This window comes from Oryctolagus cuniculus, chromosome 15 (genome assembly GCF_964237555.1).
Source record: "Oryctolagus cuniculus chromosome 15, mOryCun1.1, whole genome shotgun sequence".
Taxonomy (NCBI): domain Eukaryota; kingdom Metazoa; phylum Chordata; class Mammalia; order Lagomorpha; family Leporidae; genus Oryctolagus; species Oryctolagus cuniculus.
The window spans coordinates 59,111,171-59,138,228 of NC_091446.1; the positions used below are offsets into that span (position 1 = coordinate 59,111,171).

Below are 27,058 nucleotides of genomic sequence, written 5' to 3' on the forward strand. Positions count from 1 at the left end.
CAAGAGAGATTAAGCACTTAAGCAGTTACTGCTTCCTCCCAGGGTGTACAGTAGCAGAAAGCTGGATCAGAAGCAGAAGCCGAATCATGAACCAGGCGCTCTGATATGGGATGAGGGCTTCCCAAGTAGTGTCTTAGCCACTGTGTAAAATGACTGCCCCAAAAACTCAAATTTAAAACACCATTTATAAATAATCCCTAAAGTATTATTTCTGATAGAAAAAATATTATAGCCAACCTAGATATCTAACAAAGGATATAAAAAGTCAAAAATTAGATCAGCTCTTATATTATTACTAAAATTATAATCATGGTATGAATGCTTAGCCAAGCAATTTAAGATGCCTGTGTTCCATATGGAATATTGGAACCTGATTCCCAGATCCAGTTCCCAACACCAGGGAGTCAGAGGTGAAATTCAAGTAATTGAGCTCCTAGCATCCATATGGAAGTCCTGGATTGAGTTCAGATCCTGGCCTTGGTACAGTCCAGTCCTGGCATTCATGGGCATTTAGGAAGCAAACCAGCAGATGAGAGTTCCCTCACTTTCTCTGCTTCTTTGCCTTCTAAATAAATAAGTAAAAAAAATAAATAAACAAGATAACATTATAATTTTGTAGTGCTATGGAAAAAATGTAAAGATAAAATAAAATTTTATCTGTACTGTTTGCAATTAAAGTGTAAGATAGGGGCAGGTGTTCAACACAGCAGTTTACACACTGTTAGGATGTCCCCATCCCATATTGGAGTACCTGGGTGTCAGTCCTGGCTCTGCTTCCTGGGAGGCAGCAGGCAACAGCTCAAGTACTTGAGTCCTGAGTCCCTGTCACAACACAGGATTAAATCTCCAGCTCCTGGCTTCTGTCTGGCCCAGCCCAGCTGTGGAAACCTGGGGAGTAAACCAGAATATGGGAGATTTTCTCTCTCTCTCTCTGTCTCTGTCTCTTTCTCTCTCTCATTCTCTCATGCTCTCTCTCTCTTGCTATCTAATAAATAAAAATTAATTAATTTTAAATTTAAGATATTCTGAAAAGAACAAGAAGGATGCAAACAACATGAAAACAGTTGAGATATTAAAGGTTTTCCTCTTAGTATTTCTGGTATCTTAAAATGAATGTAATGAATAATTTAAAGAGTTAAACTTTGCTGAATAAAGACAATAGCAGTCCAGGAGAAAGGTAGGGACTGCAAAGTGAACACGGTAGGTACAGTAAACAAGAGTGAAGGGTCAGAAATTGGAAGAGATGAATCAAAGGGAAGATTCAGACTCAGAGCCTGAGAGCCTGCTATGGTAGTCAGAGAATTCAAATAACCTGAGGATTTTTATTCATGGCATTTAAAGCAAACAAGTTCAGTTTTTATTGTTCAGTTAAGATATCAATAGGTATTTCCTCAGCATGTACATTTCTGAAGAAATATCAAGGCTAAGATTTTTGGACTTATTTCTGAGATAGCTTATACTTGAAGCCAAAGGAGTGAAAAAAAAAAAAAAACATCAAATTTCAGCATAGAGAACAAGAGAAGACAACTGTGGAAAGAACAGGAAACAACATTTCCATACAGAAGATGAGAAATTCAAAAGAACCACAGAAGCATGCCAGTAGTGAACAGAGTTAGACTTCCATGTTAATATACTGCCATGGCAACCAAGGACAAGCTTTCTGTGTGAGTGATTTTTTTCTATGAAATAGTTTATCTACATATTAAAGTATAAGTGATAATTAGAAATATAGATCAAGAAAGTGTTTACTATGAAATTATCGCAAGAAGGTAGTCTTCACCAAGTCATAAGAATATTAAAGTTTTCACAGATGACAAAGGAAATAAGAAGATAGTGAATGGAAATTATGCCTACAATCAGTGAACTTAGTAAAACTGCAACATACACATCAATGTGCAAACATAAGTACTCTTCTTACTTACACCAACCACAAAGACAGTCATCCCTTGGTATCTGTTGGAGATAGATTCTAGGACCTTCTCACCCCTTAACACATATGTGGATGCTCAAATTCCTTATATAAAATGTTTAGAATTTGCGTATAACCTACATACATCTTCCTGTATATTTTAAATCACCTCTAGATTTCTTATAATACCAATTACAATGTAAATGATATGCAAGTAGTTGTTACATAGTATTTTTAAGAAAAATTACAAGAAAAAAATGGTAATGTATTTTCAGTACATATGTAGTTTAAAAAGGATATTTTCAATTTAGATTGGTCAAGTCCACAGATGGACAATTCATAATAGAGGAGAAGTATACTTGGAAATCTGAGGTCTATACTGAAAATAAAATTCTCTGAGTGAAAATAAAGAAGAGTGAAATAAACGGAGAGCTATACTATCTTCAATGATACTCAATATTTTAGAATGTCATTACCCCCCCTCCATTAGACCATATCTCCAATTCAATTCCAATAAATTTCCCAGTAGAAGTTTTATAGAAATTAACAAGCAAATTCTAAAACGTACATGGAAATGCAAAGCACATAGGCAAGTCAAGAAAAAGATGGTATGATAAACTTGCAAAGGTCATCAAATAAAGAATCTAAGTATTCTAAAGTGAACAGGGCATAGAAAATGGAGAGTGAGTCAGAAAATTTGTTATCTACTGTAAAAGCTGTTTGGATAAAATAAGTTCATCCTCTATTAGAAGCTTCCTTCATGGCTCTTCTTACTTCTTGAAGGCAAGAATTTGAGAGAAAAAAAAGCATCAAACTTCAGCAACAATCATAGATCTTGGCAACCCACCAGGTTTACTTGTGGATATTCTATTATTCCTAAATAATAATACACTCAAGTGGTTTTTTTTGTTTCTTTTGTTTGTTTGTTTGTTTTTGTTTTTTTTTTTTTTTTTTTTTGGTTTTGTTAGTTTGTTTTTGACAGGCAGAGTGGATAGTGAGAGAGACAGAGAGAAAGGTCTTCCTTTTGCCGTTGGTTCACCCTCCAATGGCTGCCACGGCTGGCGCGCTGCAGCCGGCGCACTGCGCTGATCCGAAGGCAGGAGCCAGGTGCTTCTCCTGGTCTCCCATGGGGTGCAGGGCCCAAGCACTTGGGCCATCCTCCACTGCCTTCCTGGGCCACAGCAGAGAGCTGGCCTGGAAGAGGAGCAACCAGGACAGAATCCAGCGCCCCGACCAGGACTAGAACCCAGTGTGCCGGCGCCGCTAGGTGGAGGATTAGCCTATTGAGCCGCAGCACCAGCCAATACACTCAAGTTTTTAAAGGAGTGAAAATGTATTTTATGTATTTTTAACTGTACCGTTACTGAGAAGTTTCTGACTTTTGTCTTTAATCCTCATTGGAATAATAATTTTTAACATGTATATAAATTTGAAATGATATCTAATGTACTTTATAATACATAACAACAATGAAAAACAAGGTATTATTCTTACCTGCATTTTGAAAACCCAGAGAAGTTACATCTGCCTGTTAGCAGATGTTCTCAATTTCCATTCCAATACCAATGACCATCTGGCAATCCAAATTCAAGAATCTTAAGAAGATAAATGAACCAATATTTTGGAAAATTTCATGCTGTCCATAGAGCTATCATTAGAGCTAATACATTTTATTATATACTATTTAAAATAAAATACAAAATAATATTTACAATACACAAAATAAGAAAGAAAACAATGATATCCAAGTCATCCTAAAGCCAACTAACAAATAAGACATTCAACAGGAAGTTGCCATCACACACCTACTTAAGTTGGTCAAAAATAGCATCTCAACCAACACCAGTCTTCTGGATATTCATGTTTATGGGAAAATAGCTTAAAACTTGAGAAAAAAAAAACAATATCTCCATAAGCAGTTTCTTCCACTTTGAGTAGCTGGTGAAGAAACAGAGTATCAATGCCCATCACTAACTTTCATTTAAAATCTTCTCTGTCAGGTCCCTACCTGTCAAAGGGTCTATTGACATAAAGAGAAACCTATGCAAAAGCAAACAAACTGTCCTTATATTTTGACTGAAAGAGTTCAGAACCCTAAAATCAAATAAGTTAGTTTTCCTCAGACATCTTCTTAAATTTTAGAGGCTGGTAACTAAAAATCACACTCATGGAAACTCTTTACCACAGGGCCCATGCTTTCTATGAGTATATTGTTCCAATAAATGAAGATAAATCTTTTCCTCGTGTCTAAATAGCTAGTAATTTAAAAGGACTCAGCCAAACAGTAAACTCCATGAGAGAACAGATTTTTCACTATCAATTCTCTTAGTAGAGCAAGTGCTTAATAAAGTAAGAAGAAAGGAAGAGTGTAAGGAATGTGGGAAGAAAACAAAAGGAAAAGAGGAAAAGAAAGATGGGAGGAAGAAAGGAGAGAGTGAGTCTCAGTGAGGCACAGCAAAAGCTGATGAGTCAACTACATCTTTTTTATTCTCCTTGTGGAAGTTACTGAAAGTTTTACATCTGACATTCAACTGACATTCATCTGAAATTGGTATTCCTGGATTATTTTGATGAGTCACTTAGAAAATATCAAATACAGATATATCTGTCAATGATTACAACTTGTCTTTTTCTCTTTTAGGACATTTCCATGTAATTGTTCACAGGCACTTTTCTCTGAGTTTGCGTAAGAAATGTAACATGTCCATTAGAAGATACACAAAGAGTACATTTTCTTATTCATTTCAAAAGTTTCAAATTCACATTTATGATATTTGCTTCATGCTGAATGATAAGCTCCGAAACTATTGTCATAATGATGATCAGGTCGTTTTATATTTAGATAGCACTCTGTGATTTATAAAGTCTCTACCTGTTCTCTCACTTGGTTTTAACTGTATTTCATAAATGAAAAAGATGAACTAAAACTCAGAGGGAAATATCCAAGGTCACATTGTTGGATTCTGCATTAGCCAGGAATCATTTTTTCTTTTTCTCTGACGTTGAGACAATTTACTTTCCCCTTAAGATGGGCATATGCTGCCCTTATCTGGGCAACTTTAAATGGAGCTCACCCTTTTTTTCCCTGGAAGCTATTCACTCATTTTTTTGATTTTCTATTTGTTTTTCATAGTTTTTGTTTTGTTACTTAAATGGAAAGTAAAAGTAATATAATCAGAGAAATCAAATTTAGCCTTTAAGCTAACAATTTTTTTTTGCTTGTCTCAAAACCTAGAAAAATATATACAGAGACTTAATATCCACAGCTTGAATGACTTCCAGCATTTAAAATTTCTCAGCCCTGCTAAAATATAAGTTTTGCCAATCATTCTTTACTGAAGAAAAAAACTCTAGGAATTAGGACTTGAGAGTGGATGGCATCTGAGTACCCAGAAAATAAAGACTCTAGGCAAGAAGCCATTGAAATGGTAGGCAAGAAGCCATTGAAACGGAGCAGACATTTTGATGAAGATACAGTGTAGTTATTTCAAACACATGTGCAATGTGGGACGATTTGTCAGCTCTAGAAGCATGTCAGAGATAACTTCTACAAAAAGTTCTTTCTACTTTTAAAAAATGTTCTTAGAATTTATCCTCCCCCTGTCTTTACCAAATTCAAATTTTGGGAAATTCAAACCCTAAAACAATTTATATCTTCTAAGGAAAATGAAAACAAGACAATAAAAAATTAGAGACTTCTGAGGTCCTCTCAAGCAATCTACCACAGGTAAGTACATTAGGCTGAGGAGAAATCCTAAAGTGGACTTAGCAGTTGAGTATAACACTACCAAAATTAATGAGTCATCTTCAACATTTTAGTGCAAGGATAAGGCAATACCCAATTTCTCATTCTGCCACACACTTAGAATTTAGAAAGAGAACTTCAAAGCTCAGAGTCACCCAGGGCTCCTGACTTTGTTCACTCAGTGTTTCCCATTTTTAATATGACAAATCCAAGAGTACATGTGAATGCAGGAACTCAGCATAATGAGTTCAGAAGATATGCTGTCCCTGTCACTGATCTCTCCTAACATTACCCCACCATTCAGCTCAATCTTTTTATTAGCTAATAACTTCTATCCAGGCAATTATTCTATCAGCTAAATATTAACAGGTATTTGGAAAGGTTCACTAATGCCTTACACATTCTTAATACAAATTTGTAGTTGAACTAGGAGGAGGTTTCAACTAAACAACTAAAGGCCATCTGTTGTTATAGTTACAAGCAAATAGGGTCATGGATATTTTTAGAGCTAATACAGATAAGATTGACTAATATGAAGACAAGACCTATAAAGAGAGGTTAAAACAGCATCTATCCTCATTAATGATTTTTTTAAATTATTTTTAATGTTTTATTTATTTTCTTAAAGTGAACAAATTTCATGTGTTACATATATACAGACTTAGGAGAACAGTGATACGTTCCTCCCTACACTCACTCCCACTCACACTTACACTCTCCCTCCTTCCTTTCTTTTAATTTTTACAATGATCTACTTTCAGTTTATTTTATACCCATAAGATTAACACTATACTAAGTAAAGAATTCAACAAATAGTAAGAAAATAAAACAACAACACTGTTCCTCAACAGTAGAGAGAAGGGATATAAACAATCATCGAATCTCAAAATGTCAATTTTGCTCAAGTACAATACATTTTTTGTACTCTATTAGTTACCACAGATCAGAGAAAACATATGGTAATTGTCTTTCTGTAACTGGTTTATTTCACTATGTATAATGGTTTCCAATTACATACATTTTGTTGCAAAAGACAGGATTTAATTACTGTCTTGGGAGAAGAGTGATGACCAGTGAGTCTTCACCCACTTTAAGAAAAGGTCCCGACCTGCAGCACTGGCCTTCCTTAATGGGCACCGATTTGAGTCCTGGCTGCTCCATTTCTGATCCAGATCTCTGTTAATGTGCCTGGGAAAGCAGCAGAGGATGGCCCAAGTCCTTGGGCCCCTGTACCCATGTGGAAGGCCCAGAAGAAGCTCCTGGCTCTGGCTCAGCTCCAGCCATTGCGGCCTTTTGGGGAGTGAACCAGTGGATCGAAGACCTCTTTTTGTCTCTACTTCTCCCTGTAACTCTGTCTTCCAAATAAATAAAATAACTCTTTGGAGAAAAAAAAGCCTATATATACATAAACATTATGTAAACTACAGCACTAAATATTTTAATATTATTTTGTTTTCTTCTTTTTAAGCTTTTTTATGTCAGGATAGTTTTAAATTTACAAAACAAAAATTATGGAGCTGTACATCTATACTCCTATCCCCCTATTATTGGCATCTTATATTAGTATATGTGTCACAACCTAAAAACCACATACAATTTCCCCTACTTCTTTTTAACCCCACTCCGTCTATCCCACCTGACCTCCCCAGCCTCTAGTAATCAACATTCTGTGTTCTTTTTGAGTCTTGTTTAGCTCCCACATAGGAAGGAGAATATGTAAAAATTTTTCCCTTATGTTTCATGAACATAAGAAACTTATATGACTTATGTGACCTATGCATATAGTCTAAATAAGTAAAATTTTGCCCATCATTTTTCTTAAAACTAGAACCTAGTAATGTTTGCATTTTTTAATTAAAGGAATGCTCAAAGAAAACTTTGTTACAGAGTTAGAGCAATTATGTTGACATTACAGCTACTGCATTTGTTTTCATCCTCTTTAGTCATGACCTTATTTCTATATTCTCAACCTTATTAGAGATATTATTGTATAATTTTATTTGCTTAATATTGGAGTTTTATTTTTAAGAGTACACAATGTAAGCATTTGACACAGAGGTTAATACACTCCTGAGATGTCCACATCCCATATCAGAGTGCCTGGGTTCAAGTCTCAACTCCATTCTAATTTCAACTTCCTGCGAATATGCATATTGGCAGGCAGCAGGTGATGGCACAAGTACTAGGCTTGATGCAGCCCATGTGAGAGACCTAGATTGAGTTCCCAGTTCCTGTCTTCAATTTGGTCTACCCCAGTTACTGCAGACATATGGGGAAAAGATGGAAAATTTCTGTCTCTGTCTCCCACTCTCTTTGCTTTTCAAACAAATAAAAATAAAATTTTTAAAGAGTACACTAGTTGAAGAATATAGATGCTATACTAATTAATTAATTAATTCAGGAAGCACTTACCTGTTTTAGATTCTAGCAATACAACCCTGAATATAGACAAATGTTTCAATCCTCTTGACACATAATTCTTTCTAGGGATTCAAATATTAAATAGGATAAATGCATACAGTATCAAATTTGGATAGCAATTGTGTTATCAAAAAGAATCATAAAATAGAAAAGAAGAGGGAAAAGGATGAAAAATGTGGCACTTTAGAGACATGATTGTCTAGCTTTATGACATCTTTTTTCATTAATTCATTTACTCAGCAAAACCATAGTCATTGTGTAAAATGTGCCAAATGTGGTAATATAAACCAAAAACACATGAAAAATAAAAAGACAGTGATCCATTACTTCAGAGAAATGTCTTTCAAGTACAAGAAATAATTTTTAGTTATTAAAATATTTTTTCTTTATTTTTCAGGTAAGGGGAAGCTATGTAAGATGCTTAGGCAAGAGAGCAGTAATCCTATCTTAATTTCAGATAGATCAGTGTGCAGAAGAGATTTGAATGAGGCATCACTGTATGCAGGAAGATGAATTAGAAAGACAGAATGATAAAAAACCTGTACTAAGCCAGTATCAGAGGCTGAGGAGCTAAGTACAAAGAGACAATCCATTTTTAGAATGAAGTATTGGAAGGACTTTATGACTAAACAGGTGTGGGTGGTGTTAGAAGGGAAAGAACCAAGAGTAACTATCAGTTTGGTTTTTTTTTTTTGTTTTTTTTTTTGTTTTGTTTTGTTTTGTTTTTGACAGGCAGAGTGGACAGTGAGAGAGAGAGACAGAGAGAAAGGTTTTCCTTTGCCATTGGTTCACCCTCCAATGGCCACCGCGGCCGGTGCGCTGCGGCTGGTGCACCGCGCTGATCCGATGGCAGGAGCCAGGAGCCAGGTGCTTTTCCTGGTCTCCCATGGGGTGCAGGGCCCAAGCACCTGGGCCATCCTCCACTGCACTCCCTGGCCACAGCAGAGAGCTGGCCTGGAAGAGGGGCAACCGGGACAGAATCCGGCGCCCCGACCGGGACTAGAACCCGGTGTGCTGGCGCCGCTAGGCGGAGGATTAGCCTAGTGAGCCGCGGCTCCGGCCGTAACTATGAGTTTTCTAATTTGAACAACTACATGGATGGTTGATTACAATTAGTGAGTTCCCTTTAGGACAATGTGAAACATGGGTAAATTGTGATTAGCAAGTGGTTTATGTTACGCAAATTCAGAGGAGGTTAAAAAGAAAATCAAAAAGAGAACACAAGGAATACCAATACTTAAATAATGGGTAGATGAATACTTGTTCATAAAGACTGAAATAAACAAACAAATGAAAAATTCCATGTAAAATGGAAGCCATAAATAAGAGATTTTATATCTATATACTATGATAGGTAGACATAATCAGCAATTAGTGGCAAACAACATGAATATTTATTTAGCCTTAATAACATTAATTATCAAAAGTATGTAAAAGTGAGGATGTGGGAGAAACTAATTAATTTATAAAAACTTTCTGAGATTAGCTTAAATACTTGTATTTCTCCTAAATTTAAAATATATTGCATATATTTTTATTGTTGCTGTAATTAGCCTTGCTAACAAAGAACTGCACAACATTATAGTCATTTCTTTCAGTCCTTCAAAATTACTCTTAATGATCTAGTTCACAAAAACAAGTTATAACATAACAATATAATTTCCTAGGGAGAGAGGTATCAGTGCTAAAAATGGGTGAAATATGCGTTACAGAATGATGAAAACACTGCCCAGAAATTAGAATATACCAGGCTGCTATGTGAGCACAGAAAGGTACAACTTATTAATGATAATGAAGTTAATATTCATTCTGACCTCATAGAGATCCAAATGAATTAAAAAATAATGGAAGTCCAATGATTCGAGAAACATAGACATATGTATAAACAACTAGTATGTATCTGTTATCAGATTTTTTACACAAATACTGGAAAACTTAAAATGCTTACAAAATTTCCCTATAACTTTCTCAGATGAGAAAAATCTTGAAAGGATTAAATATGCCCAAAAGGTATTAGTCAGGTCATTGGTAAAAACAGGATTATGACTGGAGCCTACTTGCTCCTCTCTTCCATTTTTTATGCAGTATATAATATGTTATTGTGACCTATAGTTGCCCCATCTGTGCTATGGAACACTAGAACAGATCCTTGTTTCAAACCGTATTTTGGTACCCATTGTTTATCAACAGATTAATGGATAACAAAATGTAGCAAATATATGACCTTATATACTATGTAATGCTGTAATAATACACACAATTATGGTAGAAAGGAAAAGTTATGAGCCCAAATAATATATAACATGAATCAAAAATAGTCTTTGAAAAGATTCACAATGTATTAATTTTTGACACATATCTAGAACTTGAATCTGAAAAATGGAAAATTTTGGACAGAAAGGATTTAAGAAGTTGTATCAGCAAATATGCTCTTTTATTTTTACAAAATTTTACCTGTCATTTGTTCTACAATAAAACATGAACAAATGCTTTACACTGAAGTTATTATCAAATCATAAGATATACTATTACTATACCTAACACCTAACATTATAACTAAAATTACAACTTTGCAAATTGTAACTAGAGAAAAATTACAGGTTATATGAAGTGTAGCAGATGTATAGAAGAGTGTAGCAGCTGTTAGAAATTCTCAACATTATATCTTATAAAATTATATTTCTTGTTAAATGCTAAAACAGGTTATTCTTTTTAACAAGTTTTTTTTTTTCTGAAATGAACATTTTTCTTTGTAGCAGGTAAAGCCTCATATTTGAAAAGGCAACTTTTACAAGGACATGAAAATGTTCAGAACTTCAAGTGACATGTTCGAGGTCAATTAATTCAAGTATATAATTAATTACAAAATTAGGGTCCATTTACCAAGGGGTGATGCATATTACTCATTAGGAGGCATTTTGATGAATAATATTTATATTAAAATAATTATTATATAACTGACTCAGCATCATGAGATAAATAACATCTAGACATCAGAAATGAAAATTAGTAAATGAGCCAGAAAAATTACAAACCATGCTAGAATCCTGGTAGCATTGTAAAAAGTTAAGTAAGGGTAAAGAACCTATCCCAAAATTGTACCTGCAAAATGTAAACAAGCAAATGGAGATTATTCCACTGCCTCAGAAATCACTACTTAAAAGATAATTATTGATTGCTCTAATGTATATTAATTTATCTACAATCATTACAGATTAATCTGAATATCTAGAGTCTCAGTTTATCTAACCATCTGTGTGATAGGACGCTTTAAGACAGTGATTCTACCACTCTCATAAAGCATCCTGGCTGCCTGGGGGTTGCTAGGCCCTCAGGAATGTCACCCTGTCCTCCATGTGCTCATCATGCAGAGGGTTAGTGACTCTTCATGCCCATTCATCATTTTTTAAGTGGTATAATGAGTTCAGCATTCTAACACTATTTGCTATAACAGCTGCATTATTCAGTCCCACCTTATGCCAAAAATGTGAATGTTAAATGAAAGTAAACAAGCTCTAATGGTGACCTTTAATGTTCTGAGGACACAGACATTTCTCTGTGAACTTGACATTTTCTTGGTCTATGTCTGGTCTTAAGGATTCCAGATAAGATACTTTAATGTGTGAAAGTCCCCAGGCATTTCCTCACAGATAAATAGCATGGAATCTTGTGATGGAAAGAGGATACCATCATTAATAAGAGGCTAAAGATTGTGCTGGTGTCCCAGTTGATAACAGAAGCCACTATACAAATGTCAAACATCTTGGATGCAAGGTGTCCCACTCACCATCACAAATGTGATTGGGAAGACCATGAAAATGACAAGCCAGCATGCTGCTTCAGCCCCTGTGTGACATTTACTTTCTCTCACCCCCCTGCAGGAAATTTTATGGATTCTTCTGAAAATATCAAATGGATTTTTTCCTAATGGTTTAAAGAAATTATGCATCGATAATTTTTAACAGTGTATACTGGTGACATTATTATGATGATGACATTGACAGAGATAAAAATTAAGAGTTTTTGAGATCATTTAGTAGATACAGTGATAAAATGGTTAACGAAAGTAGTAAGAAAAATGCATCCTACAACATCAGTGTAAAAGTAAAGTCCATGCTGTCATTTTTGTTTAATGATACACATATGTTACATCACAGGAGCATCAGTTCTCCTTGAAAACATTTGTTGAACAATTAGGACACATATCAATGATAAAAAGATGAGCACACCTAGACTTCAGAAATAATAACGCTCATCAAGAGACAAATAGATAAAGTATTAATAAGATAATATAAACATTTCTTATCTTTTCATCATGTTTAGAAATATGGCATATGAGAAACTGATCTTTTTATAAACACAAGGGGAACACTTGGAATCATACTGATGCTAAGGAACCGTATTGTCTGTACCATAGAAACACTCAGAGTATGTTAGCTGGAGAAGCCAAAAAAAAAAAAAAATAGAAAATATTAGCACATGATTATAGAAATCTGACTGAGAACTAGCAAAGTTAGCCAGAAATGTGCCTCAAGATGTTCCACCAGAGGAAAAAGATGGTACAGCAGTGAAACAAACATGTTAGAAAAGATGTGCTGTGATGTGATGATCTAGTTCATGAATGTGAACCTGCAGTGGCTTAATGGAGAGTGAAGACTCTCCAAGCTACACAAAGGGCCTTTGGATTACTTGTGTTGTTATGGTGAAGACAAAAACTACTTAGAAGATGCCAAAAGTTATTTGAACTTTCACTAGTACTTATTGAATACCTATTTTCATGTATCACCTGGAAAGATATCGGAAAAGCAATCACCATAAATTCTTACATTCTTAAAGCTTTCTTTTACTCTTTCTCCATTCACTAAATAGTTTTCTTGTTTAGAAAACAAGAAGAGGAACTTAATGACTCATAAAAGATATGGAAATTAAATGCCAGTCAATGTATTGCCATTTTCAGACTCATGATTTTTGGCTATCCAATACCTCTGTTATTAAAATTTACATATATATTCATTCATTCAATAATTCTTTCACTCAGCTCAATAAAATTGAGTTTTTAAAATTATGTGCTAGGCCTTGATGACTCATAAATGAGTAAGATGATATTCTACCCTCCAGGAAGTAAGAATCCAGAAAGGAGAGGAAGACAACCAAGAATCACAATGAAGTGTTATAGCTGATATTATGTATTATGCTCAGTGTACCACAGGAGACAAAGTTGTAATGGTTAATTCTCCCCAGTGGGATCAGGATCAGTTTCATAGAGGAGATAGTGCTTGTGATGGAGGATCAAAGTTTGTAACGTTAAACAGGACAAATTGGCCAAACATAGTAGTGGATAACGATGAAGTTGACCTTAAGGTAGGCATGATGGGATAACAGATATGCTCAGAAGTGAAGGAAAAAGATAGAAAAAGGCCCATGTTCTAAAGGAATTTTGACTTCTTACACAAACAGGATAACACTACAAGAAGAAAGCGAAGACTTGAGGATGGAAATTCTAAAGGCTGGATACTGTGAGGCCAAAAGGAGCATGAGTACAGTAGTGCAAGTGAGAAACAATGAGGGCCTGACCAGAGTGGGCAACCCTACGATGAAGGCTCAGAAAGGAATGATGCTTAAGTGATAGGTTGGGCAGAACTACCAGCTGGATGTGAGATACGAATTTAAAAATATATATTTGACTCTCTCAAGTTTCTGGAATGGGTGAACAATTGGATGGTGCCATCACTAGGAAATAAAAGGAGTATCATACTTGAGTTAATGCCATTCAGCTCTCAGCTTCCTGTTGCTTTCTCTTTTTTTAAAAAAAATATTATTTTTAAAGATTTATTTATTTATTTGAAATTCAGAGTTATACAGAGAGAGGAGAGGCACAGAGGGAGAGAGGTCTTCCATCCGATGGTTCACTCCCAAAAGGCCGCCACAGCTGGAGCTGTGCTGATCCGTAGCCAGGAGCCAAGAGCTTCTTCTGGGTCTCCCACGTGGGTGCAGGGGCACAAGGACTAGGGCCATCTTCTTCTGCCTTCCCAGGCCATAACAGAGAGCTGGATCAGAAGTGGAGCAGCTGGGACTCGAACTTTCCAGGAACATTAGTAGGAAGCTGGATATGAAGTGGAGCAGCCAGGTCTCTAAACCACACACATAGGAACACTGGGATCTCAGGCAGAGACTTTAACCTCTATGCCACACTAGCCCTTTCCTGTTTCTTTGAGCATAGAATTTATTTATTTTTTCTGCCTAACCTAATGCAATAACACTTAGGATTTCCTATCATTCATCAGACACACTAACGTGCTGTTTACTCAGCCTGCAGGATCATGAACAATGATTTTTAAGAACAGTTAACACACATTCCTGCAGTGAAACTTACCCTTTACTCTCTCACTGCTCCAAAAGAGTCTTCTCACCAATCACTGGCATCTGTGCTTTGTTCTTTCTGACAGTTTTCCATCAATATGACTGGGTTTTATGCATGCCAACTCAATATCACAGGTTAATTATAATTTAGTAAAAATTACATTCTTTTTTAAATTTTACTTCTATGATACCCAACACTCTTTTTTGAAGGTAACTTAACAATTGGGAAATTTTAAAGAAAAATATTAATAAGAAGCATTCATTTAAAAATTGTGGCGTCTAGATATTCTCTAAATTTTTCAAAAAGATCAAGATAATAAAGAAAATACTAATTTTGAATATCTTTGATCTGTGACACTTATCCTGTAAGTTTACAAGGGGAAGATTTCTATAGATTAGGACTTTATCTATCCAAGTGTTAAACATTCTAAGTAAGCAAAGATCATTTAAAGAAGACCAGAACCTATTTGATTGCAGTCTGACACAGTTTTGTTGCTTTTTTTTTTACAATTCAATGGGGTAAGAGGGTTTTTCAGAAACATTTTACTTTTTTCTTACACAATTTTAAAATTTATCTAGCACTGTGATATGAGAATATAATAGCACTGACTTCAAAAATTAATAAAAACCTGCCATTAGGATGAGGACAATTGGAGACAAATGAATTGTCTTACAGTAAAATGCTATGTTAGAAAGATCATGTTTGATGCTATCTGGAAAGCTTCCCAAATCCCTTCCTCTTCTAGTCTCCATCAGTTCACATTATGAGAAGTGAGAACTGTCTCTCTGGCCGAGAGGCAGGCTTGTCTTATTCTTGGTTGACTCAGCTTATATCACATTAAGTTTGTGAAATTAACATGAAAGCTATAACTTGTACCAAATTTTTAAAGAACTCACAGGGAGGTTACAAGGATAGAGTAGCAGCACAGATATTTTGCTCAGTAAAAAGCATGATGCAGCATAGTACAGCGGGAAGATCATATCTTTGGAGCCAAAAAAGAATTAAATCTAAATCTCAGCAAGTTCAGCTCTGTCACTTTCTAGCTTCATGACCTCAGATAAGTTTTCTATCTCTTGGAACCTCTACTGGGATTTCCTCATGCAAAAACAGGAATAATTGGAATTATTTTACCAGGGAGAAATGAAAATTAAATCATATTGGATATCCAAAGCACCTTATCCATTGCCTCACCACATCTAGTAGATGTTCAATTAGTGCTGATTCCTGCCCAGTGGCATATTCTCAATAACATAGCTCTTACTAAATTTTTAGATGCAAGATAGCAAAAAAACTGAAAATATATTAAAGACCCCAGACATATGGTGCTAATTAGTTAATTCTTAGGTGTAAAAAATATTGAAATATAGCAAAAATCTATTCTCTTCCCATATTTGTGATTTTATCTTTTTTAAATCATTCTACTGACATTTACTGAATACTTATTTTGTGACTGTGAAATAAAATCAAAGGTAAGACATCTTTCTTGCCCCTAAGGAGTTCACAATCTACCTTTAAAAACCATAGATTAGAAGTGACAGAAATCCTAGAGATCAACAAATGCCTTCCTTTTTATAGAGGAGAAACTGAGCCCTGGAAACTTTCAGTGTCTTACTCAATATAGCATTACTAGTTTGTGGCAACTTCACTAAGACTTCCTGGTGCCTAATCCAGTGATTTTTCCTTTCATCTGTTTCCTCAAATCCTATAATGTAAAAGGATTTATTGGAAAAAATGCACAGGAACTTTTTTGAGTCTGATTTTTTTCCTCTCCTCCAAAGTACAACTGCATGTCATAGTGTTATATCTATTGAATTTCCATAACTGTATTGTGTCATTACATAAAATAAAATTGAAAATATAAAAAAAAAACTTCTGTTTATTTTAAGCAACCTATTAACCATGCTAAAATCCAGGTAGTAAATCCTACAATAGGTAGCTTGGCCTCTGTTGTCCACATAAATACCTCTATTGTCAATTTCATATTAGAATACATAACTACAAAATGGCTAATGTGGTTTTGACATAGAAATCAATTCAGGTCCCCCATGTTGCTGGCAAGGACGTAAAGAACTTGAGCCATCACCAGTGCCTTTCAGGGTACACATCAGAAGGAAGCTAGAATCAGGAGAGCTCTGACTCAAACTCAGGCACCCCAATTTGGGATGTCTGCATCCAAGTGCCACTGTAACTGTGCCAAATGTCCTCTTGTTTGCAAACACTGTCCCATTGGTCCACATATTCGGTTCCAGAAACCCAGCCTAGATATTATGCCTTGTTTTTGCCTATCCGAAGATGGAATCAGAGGACAATGGAGAAAAAATGCTATGCATTCATCTTCCCACCCCATATATACATATATAAAATCTCTAGTACAATGCTTCCAATTCTTCCTCTTGTTTCTCTTGAAACTTTTTAAAAATAGTTCTGGAGTCTTAAAGAGTGTTGGAGGTCCTAAATGTCTAAAAACAGTCTGAAAGTGTCCAAACTCTTCTAAATGTCTAAAGATATCAAAACAAAATGTTTGCAGTAGAAGATATTGACCAGTGAGATAAAAGAAAGACATGCTCCTCTTCTTTCCAGGAATTCTCAGTGCCCCTAGGAGGAGACTGTGACAGTGTCTATTAATCTGGATTGAACTGAAACTAATTTTAGGAGAAATGATGAAAGGAAGAAGGATGAAATTAAAGGATAATACTAAGTGTGAAAGAAGAACATAAAGAAAGGAGTTGACATGGAAATGTTTTAACAAATTTACATGTCTGAGATAAAGCAAAAGTTTGATTCAATAAACTTAGACAAGCCTGGCACAAGTGCGAAAGAGGAAGAAAGGTTAGTACTTCTCATCTGGCCACTTATTTGTCATAAGCCAAGTGTTTTTTTTTTTTTCCCCCTTCTTCATTTCACTCTCTAAAATAGACAATAAAAGGTGCCAAACATTCAACAAGTTGCAACTAGGAATTCCCATATGTCCATGAAATAAATACTGATAATATTTCAGATAATAAAATAATCAGCCAAAGAGGTGATCTGTTTTATTCAATTGATATTTCCTTTTCTAGCAACCAAAGATGACTTTCTGTTTATTCCTTTACCCCATGATATTGCACCTTCCTCAAAATGAAAGCTTCAACTAATCTTTCTGCTCTAATTTAAATATCACTTAAAAATGCTAAAACAAAAAATAAAAGACCCTAACATTTCTGGGTATTGAAATGGAATCATGATCAGATGCTCTGTCCGAGGGGAAGCTATAATTAAGCAGGGGAAATACTAGGTTGTCATGAAAAGTAAGGCAGGTGTTCTTTCAAGGAATGAAAATTTCAACAATGTGCTACCTTCACAATCAACAATCTGCTCTCCTAACAGGCTAATTTGATCTAAATCAAAGAATAAAATTAAATATCTGAATTTTTTAAAAAAACAAGTATCTTCCCTTCACTATCTTCATCCTGTCTTCACCTCTATTCATCCTCTTCCATTTCCAGGAGAAACAAAGCAAAAATAATAACAGAATTATCCACAAAGACTATCCAGGGAAAAATCAACTATAGAAACAAGAGAAGAAAGTGCTGCCCAGTTACTAGCATAATAATTAATTTTTCAAATGCATCTAAAAGTCAGTCTACGTGAATTAACAAGATTTTAGTAATTTTTAAAATGTTTAAAGATTTATTTATTTATTTGAGAGTAGTGTTACAGACAGACAGAGGGAGAGACAGAGAGAAAAGTCTTCCATCTGCTTATTCATTCCCCAGATGGCTGCAATGGCTGGAGCTGAGCCCAATCCAAAGCCAGGAAGTAGGAGCTTCTTCCAGATCTCCCACATGAAGCTATAAAGTGACAAAGCTGAGCCTGCTGAGATTTAGATTAAATTCTTTTTTGGCTCCAAAGACTATTATCTTTCCACTTTACTGTGCTGAGTCATGCTCTTTACTGAGCAAAATATCTATGGTGCTACTTTATCCACTGGTTCACTCCCCAAATGGCCACAATAGCACTTGGGTCATCTTCCACTGCTTTCCCAGGCCATTATCAGAGAGTTGCATTGGAAATGGAGCACATGGAACATGAACCAGAGCCATATAGGATGCGGGTGCTGCAGGCGGAGGCTTAGCCTACTACGCCACAGTGCCAGCCCCACGACTTTAGTAATTAAAAATGTTCTAGGGGAAATAAAGCCAGTCCATAAGTAGACCTCCTGCTAAATGATCGACACCAATAAATCCCTTATTCTACTTGGATATTTATAAAGAATGATAGTTATTATTCACAGAGAGGTACAATAACAATAATACATGAAAATAAGGAAACTTAAGAAATATTACACAACTCCCCAATATACTACTAAGCTACTAATCAAGAGAATAAAATTTAGAAATATCTTGAGGACTAATTATATACATGAATATAATAAAGAATGAAAAATCACTCATTTCTTTGAAAATCATGATACATTATACTGTGAGGGCTGCAGAATCAGCTGGGAGGCAATATACAATTATCACTACAAATTATCTAGGATCAGGGGGCCAATGCTGTGGCATAGTAGTCTAAGCCTCTGCTCATATGGATTCCAGTTCATGTCCAGGCTGCTCCTCTTCCAATCCAGCTCTCTGCTATGGCCTGGGAAAGCAGTAAAAGATGGCCCAAGTCCTTGGGCCCCTGCACCTACATACTATTGTGGCCATTTGAGGAGTTAATCAGCAGATGGAAGATCTTTCTCTCTGTTTCTGCCTTTCTAACTCTGCCTCTCAAAAATTAATTAACTAATTAATTGATTTCTAGGATCAAAGGTTTTTTGTAAAAAGTATATGATAAAATAAGTAAAGTGGAGTAGACAACAGAAAATATCAAAATAACAATTGAAAATATCAATCACAAGAATGAAAACACCTCATAACATTAATAGTAACTTGGTGTTTTACTGTTATTTCAAGTGCACTTTATTATATTTCAAAGCATTTCTCTGTTTTAAAGACCTTAATCATTCCACTGAAGAATTATTTATTCAACCAGTAAATTTAGTCATTCCTTTAATCTGATTTCCTTTTTAATAGGATTAAATATTTTTGACAAAGTTAGGATCATTAACTAGATTTCTTATGCCTTGCTTAAAACATCAATTGGAAAACAAAAATCAGTTACCATATCAAATGAGGTAACATCTTTAGAGAGAATAAAAACAGACATGGATAATGAAGGTAGACACAGGAAGAAAAGGTTATTTATTCCATACTGATCATGTAGACTGTGTCTGATGAGGTAATAGGTATATTATTGCTTAATCTATTCAACTAATGATGAGGGCTTGATACAACAGGAATGACAGGGAAAAGTGTATTTTTTATCTTTTTTTCCTTTGCTCTATTACTTTATTTTTTCCCAAAGAAGCCACTTATTTAATGAGTACAAATTTCATAAGTACAACTTTAGGAATATGGTGATTCTTCCCACCATACATGCCTTCCCACTCCAACTTCTCCTGCCTCTCCCATTCCCAGTCCCATTCTCCATTGAGAGAAAAAAAAAAAAAACAAAAACCTGTTCCTCTACAGTCAAGACAAGGGCTGTTCAAGTCATTGCTTCTCAAAGTGTCAATTTCACTTTCACAGAGGGAAAAGTGTTAAAACTAAAACCCCACTCTCCAATACTTATAGTTACATAATAACACATAAATTTAATCTATAAACCACATACAACCATCAGTAAAATTAGTCTGTAATCAAAATATATGTCTTCCATTTCAGAATCACTTCAGAAGTTGACTTATTCAGTTTACTACTTATTAATTCCACTAAAAATAGATATTTCAAGATTGTTTTTACCAAATTGCTTAGCATTTAACTTGAATATAAAAGAAAATAGATCAACAAAATTGTCAGATCAACAGACATGAATTTTTTTATGGTGGAAATTCAGAAAAGAAACAGTCACCTACAACTCAAAATATCACCATCTAGAAAACTGCATTATTAGCTTCACTTGATACAAAGAATATTTGCTGCACATATTCTATGTGGAATCACTTCCTATATAAAAATGAAAGGTTAAGTTTAGCTGTGTGTTTCAGTGAATGCTGTTTCATATTAGAAATCACTAAATGTATTCAGAATTAGGACATGTATTACTTATAATTTACCCTTACATTCATTATTTCATGCAATGTCCATTTATAAATTGGTAGAATTTGATCTCACCATCTGATTGACTACAACAACATATGTTAAAATTTTAAATACATAAAGTGAATACGAATTTCCTTCCTCTAATTTCCACTGCCCAGATATCTTGCACTAAGCTATGATGCTCTGTTGCACATACTGCATTCAAAACGCATGCAGAACATCCCACGAAGAATCTGCAATGCAGATAAAAGGGAAGCATTATCCTTAATTTGCATATCACACCATACACAGTAACTGATTTGTCAAATATCAAACGGTTTACACATTCTAGGTGCCCTCTCCTCCCTCTCTTGAACATTTGGTTTACTTTTTTTTTTCTACAACTGAATTTTTAGGAAGAATATCTTTAGCTAAACTGATGCAATTTCAAAAGTATGAATGTTAGATTTCTCCTAATGACTTAAGAATACTGGAAACAAAACAAAAAAAAATGTACACCGTGAGTTTAGAAGGGAGAACACACAGGGAGCTTAAACAGCAAGCTCCAACTCTGAGAATTAATTTTAGCCTACCAGTTCTGCCAGAAAATCATTAGACCACCTTCTCCTCAGTAGCTGGAGTGGGGAGACATTGTTCTGCTGTGTCTCCAGGCTCTTTTGTACGCTAAGGCTGATGTGATTCCCCAGACTTGTGTCCTGCATGGAATTTAAACTACTTTTGTGAGTAATGGCAAAAGGAATTTATTGACTTCCTCTCAGCCTGAAAGCAGCAGTGACTACTTGCATCAAATTATCTACTTGGATCTTTAGCTTATTAAAAATGGGGCAGTTTGTGACTGATGTTGATTTTTAAACAATGGTGTCATCTATTCTGATATTTTAGTGTCTTAAAATATTTATGCAAAGCTTTGTTTGGATTACTTGCATATCCTCAACTATTCTTTATTTGCCAAGATGACAGTACAAATCACTTTATTTGCAGAGATAGAGAAATATTTGCCACAAATCAGCCCCCACAACAACATTTATTTATTGAATTATTGGAACAGTTACAAAGAAATATAAGGTATGCTTTTGTTTTCAAGAGCCTTACAACACAGGGAAATAAAATACTTACAGAACCAAATTAACCAATAAAAAAGTGATAAAAACAATGCCACCAAGCCAAAATCACAGTGGAAATCCTGCCATCACAGGAATGATATCTCATTATTTGAGTGACTTATATTTCCAATTCTCAGTCTCTCTATAAAATGAAAAAGTTGAACTAGATTATCTCTAAATTTCCTCCCAACCTAACAGTCTTAAAAACAATACCTAGTTTTCTACATTTACCCTTAAATGCCTTCACAATTTTATTCTATGTCTTATCTGTGACAATCTTAAAGAAAAGGAAGTCAAGAAGGGACACCGAAAATATTTTAATGTATCTATGGTCCCTTAGGACAGTTTAACTGCTCATAGACCAAGGAATGTCTTCCAATTTCTTTACATATCTATACATCTACAAGATGAGTGAAGTTATATGTTGTGATCTCTCCACAAATTTTTGTAATATAATTTTATTGGGAGGGATCATCAATAGACTAATTTTTAGATAAAGAAAAAAAAATCTCACAAAGTTACCAGCATTGGGTTTTTTCTCTGTATGCCCCTATCACTGATGAGCTTTCAAAAGACACGCAAAGCAATACTAAAGTGAAATTGTTGGGTTTTTTTCTTCCTGAAATTTTGACAGCAAATCACTCTCTCCACCATATACAGATGATCGAGCTTGGGCTAACATACAAGAACCCTTAAAACTCATTCACTACACTCTAAAATGTCTAAGCAATCAACACTTTGTGCTTAGTTCCCTGAGTTCTACTAGGCTGGCCCCTTTGGCCCTAGAACCAAACAGGGCTTCACAAATACAAAATCATTCTAATGCAAACTGTACTTCCCCAGGGCTTATAGCCCTATACTTTGCAGCAGAGAGCGTGAGGGGGACAAAGAGGGAGAGCATAATAACAGATACCGTACTTCTTCTACTTTCAGATTCCATTCCTCCTGTCTGTGACATTGTTCCACACTACTCCATTATGTTTTCTAAATTATACTAAGGGACTATTCAATCTAAGGTTGATGATAAAACAGGGGGGAAAGTTAATGCTAGCAACTAAATAATGTAACTGACAAATGACAAATGAAGTAGAATCCATATCTTATGGTTCCAAGTACTGGTTTTACACACACACACACACACACACATACACACACACATAATTTTACTATCATGTGTTATTAAAAGCTGCTCTTCCCTAATTTGTATTTAGAAGTTTTATTTATTTGAAAGGCAGAAAAACAGAGAGACAGACTTGGTTATAAAGAGATTGATTAACCTGGACATCACAGTTTTTATCTCATTAAATAGAAGCAGTGAAAATGAAAGAATGGAGATAGCTGCATTGGTTATTAGAGTCTCAACTTTCCACATGAAATGCAAAGCTCAATGAAGAATATAAATTTATTATTCTTCCATATGTGTCACATTAGAGGTAGTAGAGTTGCCCACTTTTTTCCTATGAGTTTTCTTTCATGTTATTGGAATAAACCTAATAAAGCATAAAGTTAATGAGGAGAGAGTTAAAAAGCAGGCAGTTGAAATACAGACACAGAAATCAGGGACAGGCAGAGATGTATAACAGAACTTTTCACAGTTTCCACTACAAAGTGCAATTAAGGAAACAAAGAGGTGGGTGTTTTGACTAAAAGGACTAAGATCATGAAAAGAAAGACTCTAGAGCTGGACAGGAGGTGATGGGTGAACAAACTGGGATGTTACAGAAATCTAAGCAACAAAAATTTAACATTACACAAAATATTATCAATCTGATTTTTGAAGGCAGACAATGTTTTAGAAAAGACAGATGAGATATCACTTATCTAGAGCTTTGCTCTTTGTAATAATATTCTGGCATTTTTGTGAAACTAAGACCTGAAAATTTCATTATCTCTTCACTAACAGTGGGGAGAGGAAAATAGGTATAGCTCAAAAGTTCTTAAAAGTTGTGAGGATGTCAAGGGCACTGTCAATATTCCAAAACACTATTATATCACTATTGATAAACTGTCATTTTAAATGGTTTTATACCGTCATGAATATGGGTTCAATTATTGAAAGGAATTCTAGTCAAGCAGGAATATTTTGAGTCTTTGTTTACATTGATAACATGGTTTCTCATGAGATTACTCTCTTATAACCTGTATGTTCTATTACCAGTACATCATGGAGGAGGGGATGGAAGAATACTAGTAGAGTATTAGAGAGAACACTGTCATATTTTCATGTCATCTGAGAAAATAAAGGTTAGCTTACCAACATCCTAAAACATAAAGTGTCTCCTATAAAGCAGTTAATATTACATAAGAATTGATTGATCCTTTATGATAGTGATAAAACATGGTTGTTATAGAAGTTCTAATTCAATAACTGCATTGCCTATGGAATATATACATGGGTATTCTTTTAGGTTCAGTTGGATGCTATCTTTCTATGGTTTGCAGCTGTCATTCAACTGAAGGAATAGGAAACAGTAATACTCCTACCACTGAGTTTGTAGTGAATTTTGTGTTCACAGTTTTGTGTTGCTTTTATTAACAAGAATCATCAACATTCTATGAACTTCAGGCTCTATGAAACCATGATCCACTCTTTTTTTTTTTTATTTTTTATTTTTTGACAGGCAGAGTGGACAGTGAGAGAGACAGAGAGAAAGGTCTTCCTTTGCAGTTGGTTCACCCTCCAATGGCCACCGCGGCCGGTGTGCTGCAGCTGGCACACCGCGCTGATCCGATGGCAGGAGCCAGGTGCTTCTCCTGGTCTCCTATAGGGTGCAGGGCCCAAGTACTTGGGCCATCCTCCACTGCACTCCTGGGCCATAGCTGGCCTGGAAGAGGGGCAACCGGGACAGAATCCGGCGCCCCGACCGGGACTAGAACCCGGTGTGCTGGCGCGGCAAGGCGGAGGATTAGCCTAGTGAGCCGCGGCGCCGGCCAATGATCCACTCTTATCTATATCTGTAAACACCCTGTAACTACAGGTTTGAATAGCCTCAGAGGACATACACAAACTTTCTAGAATATCCATCTTAATAAGCATGACTACAAAGGTACTCAAATTTAATGATGGCAGAAAAGTGAACAAAAAAAAATGACAATCCCCACCTACAAAATAACAATAAATTTCAATCAATATGATTTTCAAGAATTATACCTAATTAACAAAAAACAGTGGATAAGTAAATATACAATATAGCTTGCAGTACCAATACAATTTCTGCATTGTTGAATAAAAGAGCTCTTTTTACATTTTTAAATAAAGTTTTACAGTTCAAGATTCAAATTCCTTCTGGACAAACTACCTGTTTCTAGATTATGGGATATAAATCACGTGAAACAAACAAAAAAATCATTAATTCACTTGCTGTTTAGAGACTCATCCATTTTGCCTTGCAACTCTATGGTGATTGAACCTGGAAAAAATTTATACTTTTTAAAGCAATTGGCTAATGTTGAAGTGTTACAGGATTTTCCTTGCCTGCATGTTTATGAAACTAATTTTTTTGCCTATAGCAAAGGTAGATCTATTTAAAATTCATACACACACACACACACACACACACACATTGATATCAGGCTAAGTAATCTGGTAGTTAGCTTAATTCTGGCCAAATAGCTGATAATTACAAACCATATATATTTAACAAAGTGAGGTCAAATGGATCTAGATCCACAATTCTGCTTCACTACTTATTAGCTGTATGACATCCTACACTTGTTTAAATTTTTTGTGCTTCAGATTCTTCAGCTCGACAACAGGCTTAATAAAACAGACCTCATTATATGGCTTCAAGATTGAATGTGGGGATAGAAAGTTTTCTGTCATATAGAATATGCAAAATGCATTATTTTTAACTATGATGAATGCTTACCACATTTGAAGAAATAACAATTAGCCCTATGAAGATACTTCAAAAAATGGAATAAAAAGATAAACTTAGGTTGGTGCAAAAAATGAAATTCATACACATATGAAGGGTATTCAAAACATTCACAGAAAATGTGAACCATAAGAAATGTGCATGAATTTTAAATTTTTGCCACACCACAAAATAACTACCTTTTAATTCCATTTGTCCACAAATGATTTAAAATATCATCATATTATTGTATTATTTCTGTTGTTATCTAAATAGGAATTACCATTAACAATGACAAAATAATAACAACTAGAACAGATTGTTATGGAAACAGAGTATGATTAAAGTAGCAAAATCAGTACTTATATGACAGATAACTATATGAATAAAACTTGCTACAGCAGAATGAAACAACAGTGCTTGTCACATACTTATACAACCTGGATCACTTCAGAAGGTGTACATGAGGTTACATCAATATCAGATAAGACAGCAAGGGTCATACGGTGGCTTGGAAGAAAATGGATTTCTTCATGTTCCTGAGTGCAAAAGAGTGGGAACTGACTGACAGTGATTATCTTTATTTTTTTCTTGACAACTTAATTAGGTTCTCTAATTAGTCACAGCGACTGAGCACTACATTATCAACTCTGTTTTTAGAATGACTTCTTCTCTATCCTGATAACTGGTTTAAAAATTTAGCTGATCTAAATACTGACTTTCAATTGCAGAGAATTTTTCTACTTTATTGAGGTATAATTGATAAATACAAATTGTGTATGCTCAAGCGATACAATGTGATGTTTTTATATATGAATAAACTATTAAATGATTACTACCACCAAGTGAAGTAATATATCCACCATGACATGTAGCTACTTTGGTGTTTCCATGTGTGTGTGTGGTGATACTAATTTATATCAACTCTCAGCATATTTTAATGATATGCGACATCATTAGCTATGATCAATGTGCTGTACATTAGATCCCTAAAATTTCGGTCATCTTATAAATGCAAGTTTAAACCAATTTCTCCCTGCTGCTCTCACCAGCTATACTCTGCCAACTACCATTCTCTTCTCTAGTTATCATTGACTAATTTAATATTTCATTTATAAGTAAGATAATGCAATATTTTTCTGTCTGTGTCTTGCTTATTTTCCTACCATAATGTCCTCCAGTTCATCCATGTTGTCACAAATGGCAATATCTCCTATCTTTTTTTTTTTTTAAGATTTTATTCATTTTGTTTGATAGAGTCATAGAGAGTGAGAGGGAGAGACAGAGAGAAAGGTCTTCTTTCCATTGGTTTACTCCCCAGTTGGCCGCAACGGCCGGAGGTGCATAGATCCGAAGCCAGGAGCCAGAAGCTTCTTCCTGGTCTCCCACTTGTGTGCAGAGGCCCAGGGAGTTGGGCCATATTCTACTGCTTTCCCAGGCCACAGCAGAGAGCTGGACTGGAAGAGGGGCAGCCGGGACTAGAACCAGTGTCTACATGGGATGCTGGCGCTGCAGGTGGAGGATAACCTACTGCACC

At 35.2% G+C, this 27,058-nt stretch overlaps 2 protein-coding genes across 8 annotated transcripts in view; one reads left to right on the top strand and one right to left on the bottom strand.

Annotated features, from left to right (window-relative positions):
* CTNNA3 (catenin alpha 3) overlaps positions 1-27,058 on the bottom strand; it is a 1,675,875-nt gene that overhangs the window by 1,079,358 nt on the left and 569,459 nt on the right. The window contains exon 1 of one of the 5 annotated variants that reach the window (XM_070057734.1): positions 21,134-21,531. The exons of the other annotated variants lie outside the window; for them this stretch is intronic. Within the exon in view, the coding sequence (XP_069913835.1) occupies positions 21,134-21,262 (129 nt within the window). The 5' untranslated portion in view covers positions 21,263-21,531. Of the gene's footprint in view, positions 1-21,133; positions 21,532-27,058 lie in introns of those variants that run through there. 5 annotated transcript variants of the gene reach the window in all.
* The window catches only part of LRRTM3 (leucine rich repeat transmembrane neuronal 3), a 179,162-nt gene that overhangs the window by 104,826 nt on the left and 47,278 nt on the right, over positions 1-27,058 (top strand). For 2 of the 3 annotated variants that reach the window (XM_070057736.1, XM_051823249.2), the window contains one exon: positions 1-19,976. This exon is cut by the window's left edge. The exons of the other annotated variant lie outside the window; for it this stretch is intronic. The gene's annotated coding sequence lies outside the window, so the exon portion shown is untranslated. Of the gene's footprint in view, positions 19,977-27,058 lie in introns of those variants that run through there. 3 annotated transcript variants of the gene reach the window in all.